We start from the raw sequence: 18160 nt of genomic DNA, 5'->3' as shown, positions 1-18160 counted from the left end.
GTTTTCTTCTTCTTTCAATTGAACAAGTGATGAGTAGCCCTGATGCATATATTAGTAGTATAGTTTGATACACATTCACAATTAAATGGGTCAATAATCCTATTTTAAAGAGAATAATTACAACCCCCCCTCCCAAAAGGCTCAGCCCCCCCTGGCTCCCTCGTAGTTTGTACCCTGGATGGAGGTATGATTATTTTTGCTGTTTATTTTATTTAAAGCATCTTACAGTAAATGTAGAGAGAGGTCATTAAGGAAATGTAAGGGGTTAGATGTCTTGGTCAAGGATGCCTCCGGTTATTTTACAGACATTGCGATTAAAAGCCAGAAACATTTGATCAGAAGTCAAATACCTTAAGCACTCTAGACTATCTCACTGAAGACCCACCTCTTCCTGGAACATCTGAAGACCACGACTTCCTGAACCATCTCATAAATTCTGTTATTTTGTGCTAGTAGATTGGAACACACCTTGTCAGGGAATTCAGGAAGCACTTTGAAATGTGATTCTATCTACTCCAACTATTACTCTAAAATGTAAACCTAGTTCCACTGGAGGAATGGCTCAAAGCTGAATCTGCTAACTGGCCTGTTGTAAACATCATGTACGGATGTGGGATGGGTGATTGTGGAAATATGACGGCATGACGGGTGGAATGGGATGGAGGTGTAAAGTGGTATGCTGGTCTGTATCTGTGGTGCAGGTGCTGTCTAAGGGAAAGGTGGTGACCTTTGGTGTTGTAGAGGGTTCTGGCGTCTCCGGACAGAATCAGTTGGTGCGGTTTAAGGTTACGCCAGAGATGACGCCATCCATTCGCCTGCTCGTCTATTACCTCATCGAAAGAGAAGTAGTGGCAGACTCTTTGTGGATAGAAGTCGAGGGAAAATGTGTCAACGGTCTCAAGGTATGTGTACACACACACACACACACACACACACACACACACACACACACACACACACACACACACATGCACATCTACATTCACAAAAAATGATTCAAATCGATGTGTGTGTGTGTGTGTGTGTGTGCATGTGTGTGTATGTGTGTGTGTATGTGTGTCTGTATGTGTGTTTGCAGACTGAGGTTCGCTACAGAAGACGGGATCAGAGGCCCAAGTCCAACCTCCTGCTGGATGTGTCAACCAATCAGGACGGACTTGTTGCTCTCTCTGCTGTGGATACAGCCATCTTTCCCCTGCGTCGCAATAACAAAGACCCTGTCGACATGGTAAGGAATGGGCAGGACTGACCTACAGACAGACATGCATAGCCAGGCAGACCGACGGCAACAGACCTCTGTCCTCCAGGTATTGAGGCACATTGAGCTCAGTGACCTTGGCTGCGGGGCCGGCGGTGGAGCAGATGCACAGGGCGTCTTCCAATTGGCCGGCCTCACCTTACTAACCAATGCGATTCACCAAGGGTCACAAAGTGGTAAGTCGATCAGTGAATCAACCGATATAAAAGCAATCAGTCGATCCATCCATCCATCGAGATGCATCTCAGTAAACGCCATAGCTGCTGATCATATGCTTGGGGCGGTGCGGTCATTTTCATTAGATTGTGACCTGTGAAACCGTTTGGGATGGGCTATGAACACATGTACGGAGCTACAGGGAGGTTTCTTTGTGTGTGCACAGCTGGGACTTGCACAGAAGCGGTACGTGCAAAGAGATCCCTCACAGAAAAGGAGCAGAAAGCTGTGATGGGTAAGGGCTCTTCAACCTCTCCACACATTTTATATGATCTACATCTTATGTGATCTTACCATATTATATTCTACATTATATTCCCTCACACAGTTTTCTTTCACTGTCCTGACCAAGAGCTGAATGGGATCTATATGTGGACATTGCTTTTATTGGTGAAACTAAACACCTTGAGAGAAATAGTGTGCCATTTATTGACTCCTATATATGTAACATATGAGATACTTTCACATCATGGTCTCAAGACCAACATGGAAATAGTTTCCTCCTCCTCCTCCTCTCTGATTTCTCAAAGAAGAACAGAATGCTTTGATGAATATTTCTGATTGTGCTCAAGTGTATTAGAAGATCATTTGCAAACCCCTGGCAGTTCTGTAGCATCGGTGGTGGCCTTCACTGTGGCAGTACAAGGATTTGGAGACGTTTGGTCATCGCCTCGTTCCAGTGAACAAAATAACAACAACAAGAGACTGATAATCCAGAATCCCTTGTTAAAACGGTGTGGGAAGGTATAATCCTTCTTTTGTTTTAAACGTGGAGATATGCCTTATGTGATCTTCCACATAGTAATCTATGACCTTTTGTCACTGTGACCAAAATAATTAATTAAGAGAAAAAAGGTGTTAAATCCTATCACCTCTACAGTCTCCACCAAGCAGTTCTACTCTGCTCCGAACTCAAGTGGCATTCTTTCCGTGACGTCAAAGCGTCTTTCCGAATAAGTTAGACGTCAAGCGAGGGACACAGACAGCGTGGATGCGCTGACGGCAGGCGGGGTGTGAGCATGTGGCCATGGGGAGCTCCGTCTGGGCAATTCTGGAAGTGGATGGCCGTGTCAGAGAGAAAATTGTTAGGATTGTGTCCTTTAATGTCGATAGTAACCTGTGAAACAGTTTGGGATGTGCTACAGACACATGTTCCGAGACACAGGGAATGTGTATTTTTCTGTGCGAGCAGGAATGAAACTCCAAGGTTCGATTCGGGAAAAGAGATCCCTCACCGAGGAGCAGAAAATGGCAATGGGTAAGGGCTCTTCCACCTCTCTATTCGTCTTTGTGGAGGAATAATCTGATCGCCCATGACCATATCATATTCTACATTACATTCCCTAATACAGCTTTCTCTTACAGTCCTGACCAAGAGCTTACAAACACCTTGCGAGAAATAGACGGTGTGCCTTTTAAAATCCTATAAATGTATCACATGAGATACTTGGTCACTATTTTTTCCTATCTGCTTCTTCTCCTCCTCCTCCTCTTCCTCCTCTCTGATTTTCCAAAGAAGTACAGAATGCTTAGCAGATATGCCTTGCTTGGAAGAGACTTCTCATTATGTAATCCAGGCAAGAAATGTAGCCATTTCAAATCATAATGGAATGGCATAAGAAATCCCTTCCTTGCTGTCAAAGTGAAACAAGTGTATATTGCAACACACACGCATGAATGACAGAGTAGTATTCCTTTGGTTCAACAGAATATGCAGTTCTCAGGCTCAGGATCGTGGGTTGTGTGGGTATTGTGTGCTTTGGCATGTTTATAATTGTTCATGTGTGTACTGTTTGGGTGCTTTTTTGCGTTTCTAGTGGCTGGTTATGGAATCGTAGGCAGGTGCTGCAGGAGGGGTCTGGGCTACATTCCCAACAGTGTGACCTGTGAGCAGTTTGCTATCGGATCAGTTCTTGAAGTCTACCCGCGCTGCAGGAAAGCCTTCCAGGACTGCTGCGAACGCATGTTGGCAAGCCTCGCAGAAGATATTGATCGTTTCAGAGCAGGTCAGTCTGACTCATTACTTTAACCAAACGATTAAACCAAGAGTTACGAAGGATCAGGGTATCTAAGAATACAGACCTCCTAATTGGTAGAGGGAAGTAAGCCCCACCTTTCACGTAGCTGTCGTCAATGCGCAGCCAGAACGCTAACACAAGCAGACAAGTAAAACAAGCTGAGAAAACAAGTCAGATTGAAGAAAGTGTCAGTTATAAAACTGTATAAAAAACAGAGTTGAAGTTGAAGGGAAACAAAACCGAAGTGAGAGAGAGGGAATTGGCTAGGTTTTTTGAGTCCTTGGAAACCCTTGAGAATTTGGGTCGAATTCCCCTTGATGAAGGGGTGGCGAGCTAGTGAAGATACCACCTTATCCAAAGGAGTGGACCGATATCACCTGTGCCGTGGAGGATCCCAATCTTCCTTTACATCCATCACTTGAGCATATCAGGTGAAAGCGCTCTGAAGCACCAAACATGACCAATTGACTTTTACTTTTTGACTTCTGACTTGACATTCTCCTTTTTTGACTAAAGTACGCTGAACTGGCTGAACCAAGGAAACTAAAGGAACACTTGTTAGGAATTTATTTTTGTTTATATTTTATTTTTTCCTCATGGACATTTTTCAGCCATTTCATGGTGCTTAAAGATAATTGTTTCTGACCCAATGTTAGGGTCTAAATTGTGGAATTCCTGAATATTCTTGATTGCATTGAAATCTATATTATTATTTTTCTACAAGGTTGAATACAGTTAATCTAAAAGTTAACCTGTGGCTCCAGTTAGTCATTGTGTTGTCATTTATTCTTTCCCTCCCTACGAATCTAGTGACTAGTCCATATCTGAATACTCTACTGCCCACTAGGGTTACAATGACTTTAGATGAATTCAACAAATAGTTTGTGAAATCAGCACAAAACAGGTCAGGCTGATTTCTCCCATTTGACAGCTCCACCCCAACCGGCTCCTGCTCTTCGAGCAAAGAGATCACTCACAGAGGCCCAGGAAAATGCATTGGGTAAGGGCTCTTTCACCTCTCTACACGAACGTAGCGATTACATATCATCATGTGATGCCATGACAATCCCTTCCTTGCTGTCAAAGTAAAACAAATGTATATTGCAACACACACACATTAATTAAAGGGTAGCATTCCTTTTCTTTGACAGAATATGCAATTCACAGAATAATGATCATGATGGTGGGTTGTGTGCGTATTGTGTGGGCATGTTTATGATTGTTCATGTGTGTACTGTTTGGGTGCCTGTTTGCGTTTCTAGTGGCTGGTCATGGAGTCGTAGGCAAGTGCTGCAGGAGGGGTCTGGGCTACATTCCCAACAGTGTGACCTGTGAGCAGTTTGCTATCCAATCAATTCGTCAAGCGTACCCGAGCTGCAGGAAAGCCTTCCAGGACTGCTGCGAACGCAGCTCGGCTCACATCACAGGAGATTTCCAATATTCCCGGCCAGGTAAGTCAGACTAATTTCTTTAATCAAACCAATTCAACCAAAAGTAAAGCAGGAACCAGGGCTGCTTCTGACCTCTGGGGGCCCTTACTCACATCCTACTTGGGGGCCCAATTAGAGCCCAAGCCATCTCTTATATCGCTTTTATATAGAAACGGCCCTGCTTGGAACATTTAATGCATGTTTTTTTTTGCATAATTTGTCCTGCAGAAAGAATTTTATCAATAACAATGTCACATATTTATTTTTGGGTGAAAGGTATTTTATAGAAATCATGACTGTGGGAGTTTGTGTGGATGATGGCTGGTTTAAGCAGCCTCACCTGACCAGAGGCTGATTGGACTCTGGCGCTGGGTGAGGCTGCACACCTGTTGCACATTGAGTTATTAGTGTGCAGAGGTTAAACCAGCCATCTCCACGCACACTCAGGGAGAGATCTCCTCCATGGCAACATGAAGCACCAGTGCCATGTATCATTACCTGCAAACTTCTACAATAAAGTGCATTTTAACACCATCAACCTGTTCTTTACCTGCAGGAGCCCAAAAAATGTCGGCTAGGTGTAGTGTGGCAGCCACCTAGATTGCGTTTGTTACATTAACATTAGATGAATCTATAAGCCATTTACATAAGGGATAATGTATATAACGCCGGTCATTATCAGGAATTTTTTCTATGCATTATCCTGCTTATTATTCGGCTACTTGCCAAAAGGAAAATTTACTTCACACGGTGTGTCTTTTTACAATTTATTTGTGACCATTCGTAGTGTTGATCAGCAGAGAAAATGTTCGCCAAAGAAGTCGACATCGCTTAGCAACCGAATATGCTGGGGTTGATAAGTTACAGGACTACTTGTGGAGTGCTACGAAAGATGGGAATCTGAGACAAAAAATCCACTTTCCTTGACAGCGATCAATTATGCTTAGCACCGGTCAATAATGCAAAAATAATTGACCATTGAACGTTGGGAAGGCCCAATCAAGTGAATGAAAATTCTACAGCATTAAGAAGAGCCGTGCTGTAATGTTAGACTGCTTGTGTAAATGTCACAAAAAATCCCAGGGGCAGAATGTACTTCCTTTGATCAGATTTACACTAGCCACTGTCTAACCAAAGCCTGGGACGTTCATTGCGTCAGTGGTAGCCTTCATCTTAAACCACAATAATGGCAGTAAACAAGGGTTTTGTTTGTTAATCATGGTAATGTGTTATAGAATCAAAACAGTATTCTATGCCATTTTGTAGGTGTTACTAAATAAGGCCGTTGTTTAGAAAAAACACAAGTAAGATCCTATGTTCTTACAGTTTTTGTTGTGATCGTTCTACTCGTTCTAGGTTGTGTTATTTTCGTGACGTCTAAATGCCTTTTAGTTAAGAGTTTGACGTCACAATGAAGGGACAATGGCGTTGTGGATACGTTAACGCCAGTGTGTGTGGTTGATGTTGATGGGCGTGTCCGAGAAATCAATATGATAGGGGTGTGTCATCGAATGTCATGCGATTTGTGACCTGTTAAAACGTTTTGAGATGTGCTATGAACAATGGATGCAGTCACAGGGAGGTGTGTATTTGTGTGTGCAGGTTTCCGCCCAGGTTCGGTTCGGGCAAAGAGATCTCTCACAGATGCGCAGAAAAATGATTTGGGTAAGGGCTCTTCCCCCTCTCTATACGAACGTAGAGATTACATATCTTCATGTGATGCCATGACAATCCCTTCCTTGCTGTCAAAGTAAAACAAGTGTATATTGCAACACAAATGCATTAATTAATGGGTAGCATCCCTTTGCTTTGACAGAATATGCAATTCACATGCTAAGGATCTTGATGGTGGGTTGTGTGCGTATTGTGTGTGTGCGTGGGCATGTTTATGATTGTTCATGTGTGTACTGTTTGGGTGCCTTTTTGTGTTTCTAGTGGCTGGTCATGGAGTCGTAGGCAGGTGCTGCAGGAGGGGTCTGGGCTACATTCCCAACAGTGTGACCTGTGAGCAGTTTGCTATCCAATCAGTTTGTAAAAGGTTCCTGCGCTGCAGGAAAGCGTTCCAGGATTGCTGCGAACGCAGTTTGGAAAGCCTCTCAGATGATCTCAAATATTCCCGAGGTCAGTCCGACTCATTTGTTTATTCATACATCTAATATTGCATCAGATCATAATGTTTGCACATAAAATAGAGGCCTCATCTTTGAGCATCATTATGCCTTCAGAAAGAAGTGCACCAATAAATTGTCCCATACTTATTTTGGGGATAGGTATTTTATACAAATCATGCAATTAGAGGAATTGAACAGCCCATTACTGTAAGTAGATAGTGAAATTGGCACAAAAGAGCACAGGTTCAGAACGCCATTGAATTGATCTGATTTACACCCCCCGCTGTCTAAGCCAGGGGTTCCCAAACTTTTCAACCCGCGACCCCCAAAATAATGGTGCCGGAGACTGGCGACCCCCACTATCCCCGGATGTAACTGAAAAAATAAAATAAAATGGGTGCACAGGCCATACGCACTAGGCTTATCCAAACACGGGCTTAACGACAACACAAAAGAACAGAGCAGCCTGTTATGATTTTACATATAGAAATTTACTGTTTGATAAAAAGCAGAATACCTCAGTCAAAATAATATCCATGTAACATGAGCGCACAGTATTGCTGTCATGTGCAAACTTAACTTTGAAACATTACTTTCATTTCCATTTGAACAGAAGAATATCTCAGTCAGGGTCATATCCACAAACTGTTGTAAACATATTGTGGCAGCCCGTTTCCACGAGTGTCAGGTACCCGGCAGGAATCACACAGAAAGAAAGGGTTAAGCCACAGTCGGCGTTTATTCAACAAGAATAATAGTCTGCATCCTCGTGCTAGGGTCTCCGTGAGCCTCTAGATCGCCGGCGTGGTGCAGAATCCCTCCGTGTTGCTTCGCCCTTCTCCCGGTCTGGTGCTTACTCCCTCCGTGTCACTCGCCTGGCGCAGTGCGGAATCCCTCCGTGTCGCTTCGCCCTGGTGCGTACTCCCTCCGTGTCACTTGCCGTGTCGCTTGCCCGTTTGCCCAGCCTGGTGCTCCTCTTATGCCGGCTCCTGGTCCTTTCCCTCCCTCCGGCCAGGTGTCCCCTATCACGCTGATTGTGGGGAGAGACGTGGTGCTCTCTGTCGCCGGCTGAAGGGTTGCGACGGTATACCCCGTCTACTGCGTATCCTCGGACCCACCCGGTCCGAGGTTCAGCGGCGGGATGCCACACTCCTCCACCGCTTGCTCAGGCCTCTGGTCGTCGGTGAACCCGCTCAGGCAGGCATCCCGGCGTGACAGGGCGTCGGCGTTGGCGTTCTTGGCTCCGGCCATCCACTTCGGGGGGCGTGGTCGGTGACTGGGATGAACTCCCTCCCTAGGGGATAATACCTGAAGTTTCGGAGGGCCAGGAACCACCGCGTCACTCGTGCGTTGGTGTCCTTGGCTCCGGCCATCCACTTCAGGGGGCCGTGGTCGGTGACCAGGATGACCTCCCTCCCTAGGAGATAATACCTGAAGTTTCGGAGGGCCAGGAACCACCGCGTCACTCGTGCGTTGGTGTCCTTGGCTCCGGCCATCCACTTCAGGGGGGCGTGGTCGGTGACCAGGATGACCTCCCTCCCCTCTCCACCGGCTCTGGGCTTGATAGGCACACTCGTGGTCCAATATGATTCGCTGAAGCGGCTTGGCGGTCGACGCCTTCTTAGAGCCGGGGTCCTTGGTCACCTCCTCCATCAGGACGTAGTCGGTGGGGTTGGGGTTCGCGTGGAAGTGGCTGGCGTCCACTGGCATGCCCAGCACGTCAACCTTCCCGCAGGGGCTGCCTGCGCTGTTGCCCGGGCACACGTTCTGCCCGGAGATCACCGAATCTCGGGCCTGCCCATCGTGGACCAAGACGTGGCTCCCTGACTCTTCCGTGTTCAGGTCGTCGTCGTCGTCATCATCGTGGCCCGTGGGTCCAGAGGGGACCAGGTGGTCGTCAGGGCTCCTGTCGGGATCTGGAAGTTTCACAGGTTTACCTGTCTCCCGGGGGTCGTCCCCATCCACGTCCAGCGTGATGGCGTCTTCGTTGGGGATCGACACGGCCCGGTGATCATCCTCAGCTTCTGTAGAGGAGTCCATTGCTTCGACCGACGTCTCTGCCGCTTCCGTCTCTGCCTCTGCCTCCGGCTCGGTGTCGACGTCGGCCCCTGGATCGGCCTCGAGCTCTGGCTCCGAGTCGGCCTCGAGCAGCACCACGTTCTCTGGCTCCGGTGAGGCCGCGGGCTCAGCCGGTAGGTCCCGGCACGCCTGCTGGGCGGGCCCGGCGAGGAACGGGGCCACAATATGCAATTAAATATGCCACCTCATATGAAGCCCTTTGAGCTTTGGTTGGGATTGTTGTTTGGTTAATTAGGATTTTCTTTTGGCCTTGCAACTCTTTCTCCTTTCTGCAGAAAAAATCTAGCGGTTTAGCGGCAAGAGAGGGGTGCTTAGTTTTCATGTGTCTGAGCATTTTTACGGGCTTTAGGCTCTCATGTGCAAGCACCTCTGTACACACTACACATTGGGGATGTTGTCTTTCGTTGACAACGACGCATGTGAATCCATACTGTAAATATCCCTCTCGATACTTGCGACACTTGGAGGAAGGCTGATCTGACTGCTTATGGACCCCCTTATGGCGGGCACCTCTTCCCGCGCCAGAGGTCGATGGCCAAGGTGATTCTCCGCTCTCCTCTGCTACCCTCTCCGCTGGCTTCTCTGCCTCCCCCGCTGACCCCTCTGCCCTCTCCTCTAGCTTCTCTGCCTCCTCCGCTGGCTTCTCTGCCTCCTCCGCTGACCTCTCTGCCCTCTCCACTGGCTTCTCTGCCTCCTCCGCTGACCTCTCTGCCCTCTCCGCTAGCTTCTCTGCCTCCTCCGCTGGCTTCTCTGCCTCCTCCGCTGACCTCTCTGACCTCTCCACTGGCTTCTCTGCCTCCTCCGCTGACCTCTCTGCCCTCTCCGCTAGCTTCTCTGCCTCTGCCGCTGACCTCTTTGCCCTGTCCGCTAGCTTCTCTGCCTCCTCCGCTGGCCTCTCTTTCTCCTCCACTCTCTGTCTTTTCTTTGCTCGGTATTAACCAACGTTTCATTTTGAAAAATCATCAAAAAATCATCAATGAGCTAGTTCAGAGAAAATCTACTGGTCCGCTTTGTGGTGTTTACTGTGGAGCCGTTAAGTGACCTGACACCAACAAATGATGCTATCATTGATCTGTCGTAATCACCTCAGGAGGAAAATCTGTAGTTTTATTTTCATTTTAACTACCATGTTTCATAATTTTTACAACTATGTCTGAATTTGTCTGAATTTGTCTGTATTTTATCTTTTCCAAGTTTATTTTATTATTATTCAATTTTTTTATTTTTTATTTGATTATTTGATTCATGGAAATCATTCCGCGACCCACCCCTCGGCGGCCCGCGACCCCCACTTTGGGAACCCCTGGGTTAAGCTAACCAGTTATTCAGCATCACTGGTAGCCTTTATCCTAAAAAACATTGTGGCAGGGAAAATGTGAGGGACCTGGAAAGGTTTGTCCATCCAAAGTAAAAACATAGACGTTGACATACCAAACGTACATAAGCTTGTGGTATGTGTTTATGTTTATAACTGCAATCAGCAACGTTTGCTCACTCCACTTTGTTTTGATAGAAATGTGGGAGTTGAGTCGCACAGTTCTCATGCCTTCGGATCCATAGCATTGGCCAGTGGTCAAACAAATGCATAAAGCTCAATTAAAACACAATTTGATTGAAACAAAGTGGGGCGAGCAAAAGTCGCTGGTGCAGGTGGAAACATAAAAACATGGAGAATGGCAGCTAGCAACAAACAATCATTGTGTACTGTCTCATATGGCCTCAAGATCTCTCGCAGTGCACATCGTGCCTAGCATCCAGGTGCGCTATCAGGGTACTAGTAATACTGCACCTATCTTAATACTAGGGTACTAGTAATACAGCACCTATCTAAATACTAAGGTACTAGGATTACTGGGAAACCTAAGGTAAAACTGAGGCACTAGTATAGGTTCTGCTGTGGGTTACTGTTGGGTTACCTAAAAATGGCTGTTTAACTACTCCAAACTAACATCCTTATTTTTCTATGTCTATAACACGTAATCAGCTTACTATATTAATTATAAGGAATTGGTTATATATACATACACATTATTAATATGTGTGTGTGTGTGTGTGTGTGTGTGTGTGTGTGTGTGTGTGTGTGTGTGTGTGTGTGTGTGTGTGTGTGTGTGTGTGTGTGTGTGTGTGTAGATATGGGCTCTGACTTAGACATGGCCCCTTCAGTCAGAAGTTACTTCCCAGAGAGCTGGCTGTGGGAGGTCCAGCCCGTCAGGTGAGGACTCGCCTAGCCTCATCCTCTCCTTCTAGTTTCTAGTAGTAGTGGACCCTTAAAATATCTATTCAAGTTTCTCATTTCAAGTATGATCATTCTCATCATTAGCAATATAAAGAAATGTACAGTGGTAGTAGTCTGCCCTGGCTGTAGTGACAGTAATATAATTTGTAGTCGTAGTAGTAGAAGTAGTTCCTGCAGCAGTGTTGCATTTAAAACTTCCAATAGTGGCTTTGCACATGGCTACACACTTTTTTACACATGCCAAAAACACATTCAGTTTGGATCTTCTGTCCCATCATGCGGAACCAGTATCTGTAGCTGACTAGAAAGTCGCTTGGAGCATTGTGTAGAAAAGTAGTCCATGAGTTAGAAGTGAGGAGCGTTCTAAAATATAAATGGGCATTTCTTAAAAATGACTATTAAATTCAAACTACCGCACCGTTAATCTATTAATCTGATTATTGGAGGCGCATGTGTTTATGTTCAGAGACCACCTATTGTCAGTGAACATGAGCCTACCAGACTCTCTCACCACCTGGCAGATCACTGCTGTTGGAATGTTCCAGAATGGTCAGTAGGTTCTCATCGACTCCTTCTTGCTCTGCTTCTCAACGCCTCCTTCTCCCCAGGTCCAATAACCTCTGACCTCACACCAGGATTTTCTGGGGAACAAGAAAATTGTTGGTGTTTGTTTGTCTGGTTATGCATCTGGGGTGCTGTTGTTCGTGGGGTGTATTTAAGCCATTGTGTGTTTGTATCTTGACTGGTCGTGTGTGGTATTGAAATGATTATGTGATAGTGTTGTTTTGTATATAAACTCTTATGTTTGACCTGTTGTGTAATGTGTGTGTGTGTGTGTGTGTGTGTGTGTGTGTGTGTGTGTGTGTGTGTGTGTGTGTGTGTGTGTGTGTGTGTGTGTGTGGTAGGTATCTGTGTTCAGGATCGTGTGCAGGTATCAGTCAGTCTCCCGGTTAGTGTCAACATTCCTCTGCCCTACCAGCTGGTCCGAGGAGAACAGCTGGACCTGCTGGGCTCCGTTTATAATGAGAACATTGAACCCATACAGGTAGCAGCACGCAGCTACAACTACAATTCACAACAAAATACACCTCACATTGCAATCGCAGGAAAACAAAATTACACTTGCCATATTGGTTGATTTTATAGATAAATGCTTGCAAGGTATTCCGAGAAGTGTCAAGAAAGAGGCACAGCTCCTGTCAAGGAACCAATTAGTCTGACTCATTAAGGACGCATGGCCCAGAAGTATAAGAGGTGATCCAGAAGTATAAGAGTTGATCCAGAAGTATAAGAGTGAACCAGAAGTATAAGAGTGAACCAGAAGTATAAGAGTGAACCAGAAGTAGAAGAGCGAACCAGAAGTAGAAGAGTGAACCAGAAGTAGAAGAGTGAACCAGAAGTAGAAGAGGTGAACCACACTTAGAAGAGGTAGACGAGAGAAATTAGGGGTTGAGCAGAAGAATACGGCTGTGGAGCAAAGATGTCAGCTGTTTGTTCTCGATCCTTCCCAGTATTGTGTAACTCTGACGGTTGGGCCAGAGTTCTGCCTGCTCCACTCACAATCCGATGGGGACAGTGGCCTGCGAACCACAGCTTGCGTGTGGACCCGTCTCTCTGGTTCTGGAGTGGGGAGAGGGGGCCCCTTCACCCTGCTGGGTCTGAAGCCTGGGGAGCACACCTTGATATTCACCCTGAGGACCAGGGACAGACCAGGGGTACCAAGAGACATCGTGAAGAAGAAGCTCCGTGTGGTGGTATGACAGAAAGACAGACATATAGATAAATAGATGGGTAGATGGATGGATAGATAGATGGATATAACATTTTCCTTGTTTTAACAGCCTGAAGGTGTTAGAAAGGAGACCTCCTCTGTAGGAACTCTGGACCCTAAAGGCATATATGGTCAGCTCACATGCACAGAGCCATCTAGGACCACCTGTTTCAACGGAAAACAAAAACACTGATATCTAGAACCATGTGTTTCTACGATCACAACACAGGCTCGGAGAAGATAAAAGTGCTGCTTAAGAATAGACCTCCTCCCAACCTGGTCCCTGACTCGTCTGTTGAGCGCTCCCTCTCCTTCAATGGTAGGCTCTGTCTATTCCTTTAAAGTTGCTATGTGTGAGATTTGTAGAGAGTTGTAAAGAGGGCAGAAAGAGCAAGATGTTTGTCGATAAACAACAACAAGAAATCGGTTGCATTCACTCACCTTCGAGGTACATTAACGCAGTTATGAACCAATTATGGAGAAGAGGCCCTGGTGGGTCAGAAATCAGCCAGAGCGTTCTATAATCTAAATGGTCTCATACAGAGCCTTGTGCAGTCATCTTGAGACCGATATTCTCACAGAGCATTTCACTCACTTATAACTGATGGATGGCCTGGCATTTCTAAGAAATCACACTCAAATAATAGTTCTTAAGTCTTACCTGCAGCACTTTGAAGAGTATCTCCTATAGTTATGGCGACTAACAAAACGTTTGCTATGTCCCTGTTGTCCAGGGGTGATCATGGGTAAGATGCTGTCTGTGATACTGGAGCCAGAAGGGTTGGGGAAGCTCATCCGTCGGCCCTTGGGATCTGCAGAAGCTGGGCTGGATGGGCTGCTCCCCCTCATCCATGTGTACAGGTACCTGGAGTGGAACGACTGCTGGAATGTTCTGGGGGAGGACGTCCGGGCCAACAGATTTAACCTAAGGACAAGGATCAAAGAGGGTAAACCCCAGTCTGTCCGTCTGTCCATCTGTTGTTGGTTTTTATATATATTAATGTGTGTGTGTGTGTGTGTGTGTGTGTGTGTGTGTGTGTGTGTGTGCATCCATCCATAGGTGTAGTCAATGTGTTGTCCTTCACAGTCAAGGATAATCCGTTTTCTTACAGCTTCTGGAAGAAAGGAAAGCCAAGCACACGGTCAGATCATGCTACAAAATGATAATAATATAATAATAATTATAGTTATAATTATTACGAAAAAAATAAAATAATTACCATCATATACAAAACTACCATCTCTTTACAAACTGGTGCTATCCCATTCCAAGCATCTTAATATTCCAAGCACTCGAAAATCTGCTTTCTGTTTGTCAAGTCTGATTTTCCCTTATTCAGCATATCTGTCTGTCTGTCTGTCTGTCTGTCTGTCTGTCTGTCTGTCTGTCTGTCTGTCTGTCTGTCTGTCTGTCTGACTTACAGGTTGACCGCCAAGGTGGTCAATACATTGGCTCTTCTAAAGGATGTCATCAAGGTGGACTATACATCTGTAGGAGAGTCTGTGGACTGGCTCATCAAGGACGCCCAGAATAGAGACGGCTCCTTTAGAGAGCTGGCCTCGGATTCCAAAAAAGTGGTGTGTGGCAGCCTCTTTACCTTACCATGGACGTTTGTTCATGTGTCCTTTGATGTTTTTTAGAGACAGCGAATGAAAGAGACCGACTTTTCCCAGTGTAATCGTAAAAAACATTTAACAAGGAACATCTAAACGTCTAGAAAACTGTTGAAGAAACATCTCCCAATACGGTGTAGAAGACACTAGTCACGTTTCCATCTAAGGTGAAGCGAATCTTTAGAAAGTTCGCAAAAATAAATTCGAATTAGGTGCGTTTCCATCAAGTGGTTAGAGCGGAAAACTACGCACATTCCAGGGCGTATCCTTTTGATAACATGCTCTCTCTTAGGTCCTGATATATAGTGGAATTGCGTTGTTGATTTCCATCTATAATAGCTGTAATGTTTTTTTCTTCGATGAGAGCAAGGAAAAGTTTTACCTTTTCATCGGTCCATACGTATCTATTATTCACATTGGCCATCTGTTCCATGGACGTATTTAAAGGATACATTGTACATATTTATGATTCTAGGGTCTATAGCATATAACCGCGTTGTCTGATTACAGTTTAATTCATTTTTCACAATTTACCAGCTCTCATTAAGAAGACTAATCACCACGCCATTCGTTTCAATGGGAATCGTGACGATCTATACTTTCTACATAAAGTGTACATATTTAGGTGAGTGCTGCATGCAGCGCTCAACTATTGTTCTTCTTTTTTTTTATTCTTTCTTTCTTTCTTTCTTTTTTCTTTATTATCCTCTACAAACTTTGGGACCTATCTCCTTCCTCAATTTTTCACCTAGTCTCCATTTCAATTTTAAAATGTTCGTATTAGCTTGGAATCGCACGCTTCTTTTCAGATTTTTTAAATATTTTATACTTTTTAAGATATTCTACTTTTAAAATACTATTTTTTACCATTGAAGTCAATGGGAGGATGGCGGAGCCGTCCGCCCATTCTCTGACACTTACTACTTCAGACCTCGTAACTTGGCCAATATTTTATCGTTAACCTTCGTTCAAAGGTTTAACAAATCAACACACTTGTATCTTCAATAATCTGAAAACAGAATTTCTATCACTTTATACTTTTTTCAAAATCACAGTTTAAGTTCCATATCAGCTTGTTTTCAGTTGGTCGTATTGATTTACGCTGAGGTTAGAGCGTAAGGATGTGCAGGCGGTGTTGCCAGATTGGGCAGTTTTTCTCGCTCAATTGAACTTCTGTTTACAACGTTCAGGCAGCGTTGCCAGATTGGGCGATTTTCCCGCCCAATTGGACAACTTTTAATAACGTTAGGCTGGAAAAATGAGCATAAGGCGATTACATACAATTTTGGCTAGTTCCGATTCTTCAGTTCAATTCCTTTTACATTTCTGCATGTTTAGCAATGCTTTGCACTTTTTATTCAGCTGTCAATTTATTTGTTTCCAACCATTTACATTTTTTTAAGTGGTGTGCATGTTTACTTGTTTACTCTAGACTTTTGAACTATGTTCAAATCCCTTCACTTGATGTAAGCCATTTAACGTTCCTTTATGTCTTAATCTATGTGTAATATTTTCAACCTCACTTTGTACTACAGCACTCACTGAATTTTCTGCAGGAAAGGCATTTTCTAGTAAATGTAATCTAGTAAATTCTATAGGGTCTATAGCAGCGGTTTTCAATAGGTGAGGCGCGCCTCCACTGGGGGGCGCCAAAGAGCCACAGGGGAGGTGCGACACGCAACACGCAAAGAAAAGATACACATCTGTATGCAGATCTATTGATATCGGTAATTGTGCGTGCTTGTATTATTTTTAAAATGCATCGTTTTCTTGTCCCAAGTCACCAGAAGTCAGCATTAAGGGAGGAGAAAAAACGTAGGAAATATCATCCTGAATGCGTTTCTGGTTCTGTGGAGAGCGAGTTCCCCCAGATCTCCACAAAGGCTATGAACGTCCTAATCCCCTTCACCTCAACCTACTTGTGTGAGTGTGGGTTTTCCGCACTGACCCTGATTAAAAACAAATACAGATCAAGGCTGCAGGTGGAGGACGACTTGCGTTTATTTCTCTCTGCAGTGCAGCCCCGCATCGAACACCTCTGCCATCAAAAGCGAGGCCTTATTGTTATCACCAGTGTTGGGACTAACGCGTTATTAAGTAACGCGTTACAGTAACTACGTTACTTTTGCGGTAACGAGCACTGTTACTAATTACTTTGTCAAAATCAGTAACGCGTTATCGTTACTGCGATTTAAACAGGCTCGTTACTCGTTACTTCACGTGCATAACCCAGGACTACAGTTTCCGTGGTGGACGTGAAGCGGCCGTGAGTCACGTGACGCAGCGACGCGCAAGTAAATGAATTAAAACATGGAAATATGCACATTATTTTTCCTTTCTGACAGTAAAAGACATAAGGAATATTTTGGTGACCTGTCATCTTTGTGGAGGTTCGAAAACTCTAGCCACATCAAAAACTAGCAATTCTAATCTGATGAAACATCTTCAGAAACAACAGGCATCTACCAAGCTAGTTGAAAAAGACCCTGAAGGTAACACAGGTGATGCTGCTGCTAACGTCAGCTCCGCCGACGCTAAAGGAGAAGCCACTCCAGCCAAACAACAAAAGCTTGATTTTACAAAGCCTGTTGCACAGTCTATAACCCAGACACAGCTAAACAAATGATGGAGATGTATGGACAAAGACTGATATAGACATAGACATACTAACATAGACTACTAAAGCACTTTATCCACCATTATTTATTTAATCAGTTGTTTTATTTATCTAAACGGCCAGAGTGGAGGAAATATTATTTTTGTCAAACATTAACTGTTTGTGACGCTGAAAGTACTTTTTATTTATTTAGTTTCTCTTTGTGAGGCTGAAAATACTTTTAAGTTTGCCCATCATTATTGATGATGAGGTCTCCAGTTGGTGGAGTTTAGCTGTTTTGAGTTAAGGTTAACTTACAAAGAACGGATAAACCTTACTGTGTTTACATTGATTGATTGATTCCTACAGTTGCTAAATGGTCTGAGGCACAGTTTAATTTTTGCACTGCCAAAACTATACTTTGTACCTGTTTCAATGGCTACGATAAATATGCCTATCAAAAGTTTCAAAACATACTGTATGTTGTGTTTTGTTGATCCACTGCTTCATCGTAGTGATACTGGGTACAATGATCACATTTTACAGTTGTTTTGTCGAACACTATGCCACATCAACCCTAAAATAATGTGTGTGCATTTGTAGAGGGTTGGAAACAGTTGGAAACAATGGAAATATTTCATTTATTTGCACTCACACTACTACACTGCTATGGCACGTTCAGGTTACTAGGTGGCGTATTGCGCTTGTGGTAGGATAGGACTTACGTGTAAGCAAGCCAGAGAACTGGCAGCCTCCCTAGCTATCCAGTTAGGGAGGTCCTTTGCCACTTTAACACAATAAGATAATTTAGAAAAAAAAAAAGTTACTTTC

General features: G+C 44.5%; 1 protein-coding gene across 1 annotated transcript in view; it reads left to right on the top strand.

Annotated features, from left to right (window-relative positions):
- The window catches only part of c5 (complement component 5), a gene marked incomplete at both ends in the record, with an annotated part of 34326 nt that overhangs the window by 6772 nt on the left and 9394 nt on the right, over positions 1-18160 (top strand). The window contains 19 exons of the mRNA XM_079755113.1: positions 702-902; positions 1079-1228; positions 1308-1434; positions 1641-1709; positions 2667-2732; positions 3292-3480; positions 4397-4492; positions 4755-4943; positions 6525-6587; positions 6858-7043; positions 11243-11324; positions 11815-11897; positions 12254-12393; positions 12860-13102; positions 13190-13250; positions 13349-13438; positions 13854-14066; positions 14180-14261; positions 14544-14697. Of these exons, the coding sequence (XP_079611239.1) occupies positions 702-902; positions 1079-1228; positions 1308-1434; positions 1641-1709; positions 2667-2732; positions 3292-3480; positions 4397-4492; positions 4755-4943; positions 6525-6587; positions 6858-7043; positions 11243-11324; positions 11815-11897; positions 12254-12393; positions 12860-13102; positions 13190-13250; positions 13349-13438; positions 13854-14066; positions 14180-14261; positions 14544-14697 (2484 nt within the window). The remainder of the gene's footprint in view (positions 1-701; positions 903-1078; positions 1229-1307; positions 1435-1640; positions 1710-2666; positions 2733-3291; positions 3481-4396; positions 4493-4754; positions 4944-6524; positions 6588-6857; positions 7044-11242; positions 11325-11814; positions 11898-12253; positions 12394-12859; positions 13103-13189; positions 13251-13348; positions 13439-13853; positions 14067-14179; positions 14262-14543; positions 14698-18160) is intronic.

The sequence above is a fragment of the Pollachius pollachius genome (assembly GCF_949987615.1).
Source record: "Pollachius pollachius genome assembly, chromosome: 1".
Classification (NCBI taxonomy): domain Eukaryota; kingdom Metazoa; phylum Chordata; class Actinopteri; order Gadiformes; family Gadidae; genus Pollachius; species Pollachius pollachius.
The sequence above is the reverse complement of the archived record's forward strand: the minus strand, read 5'-3'. Positions and strand labels throughout refer to the sequence as shown.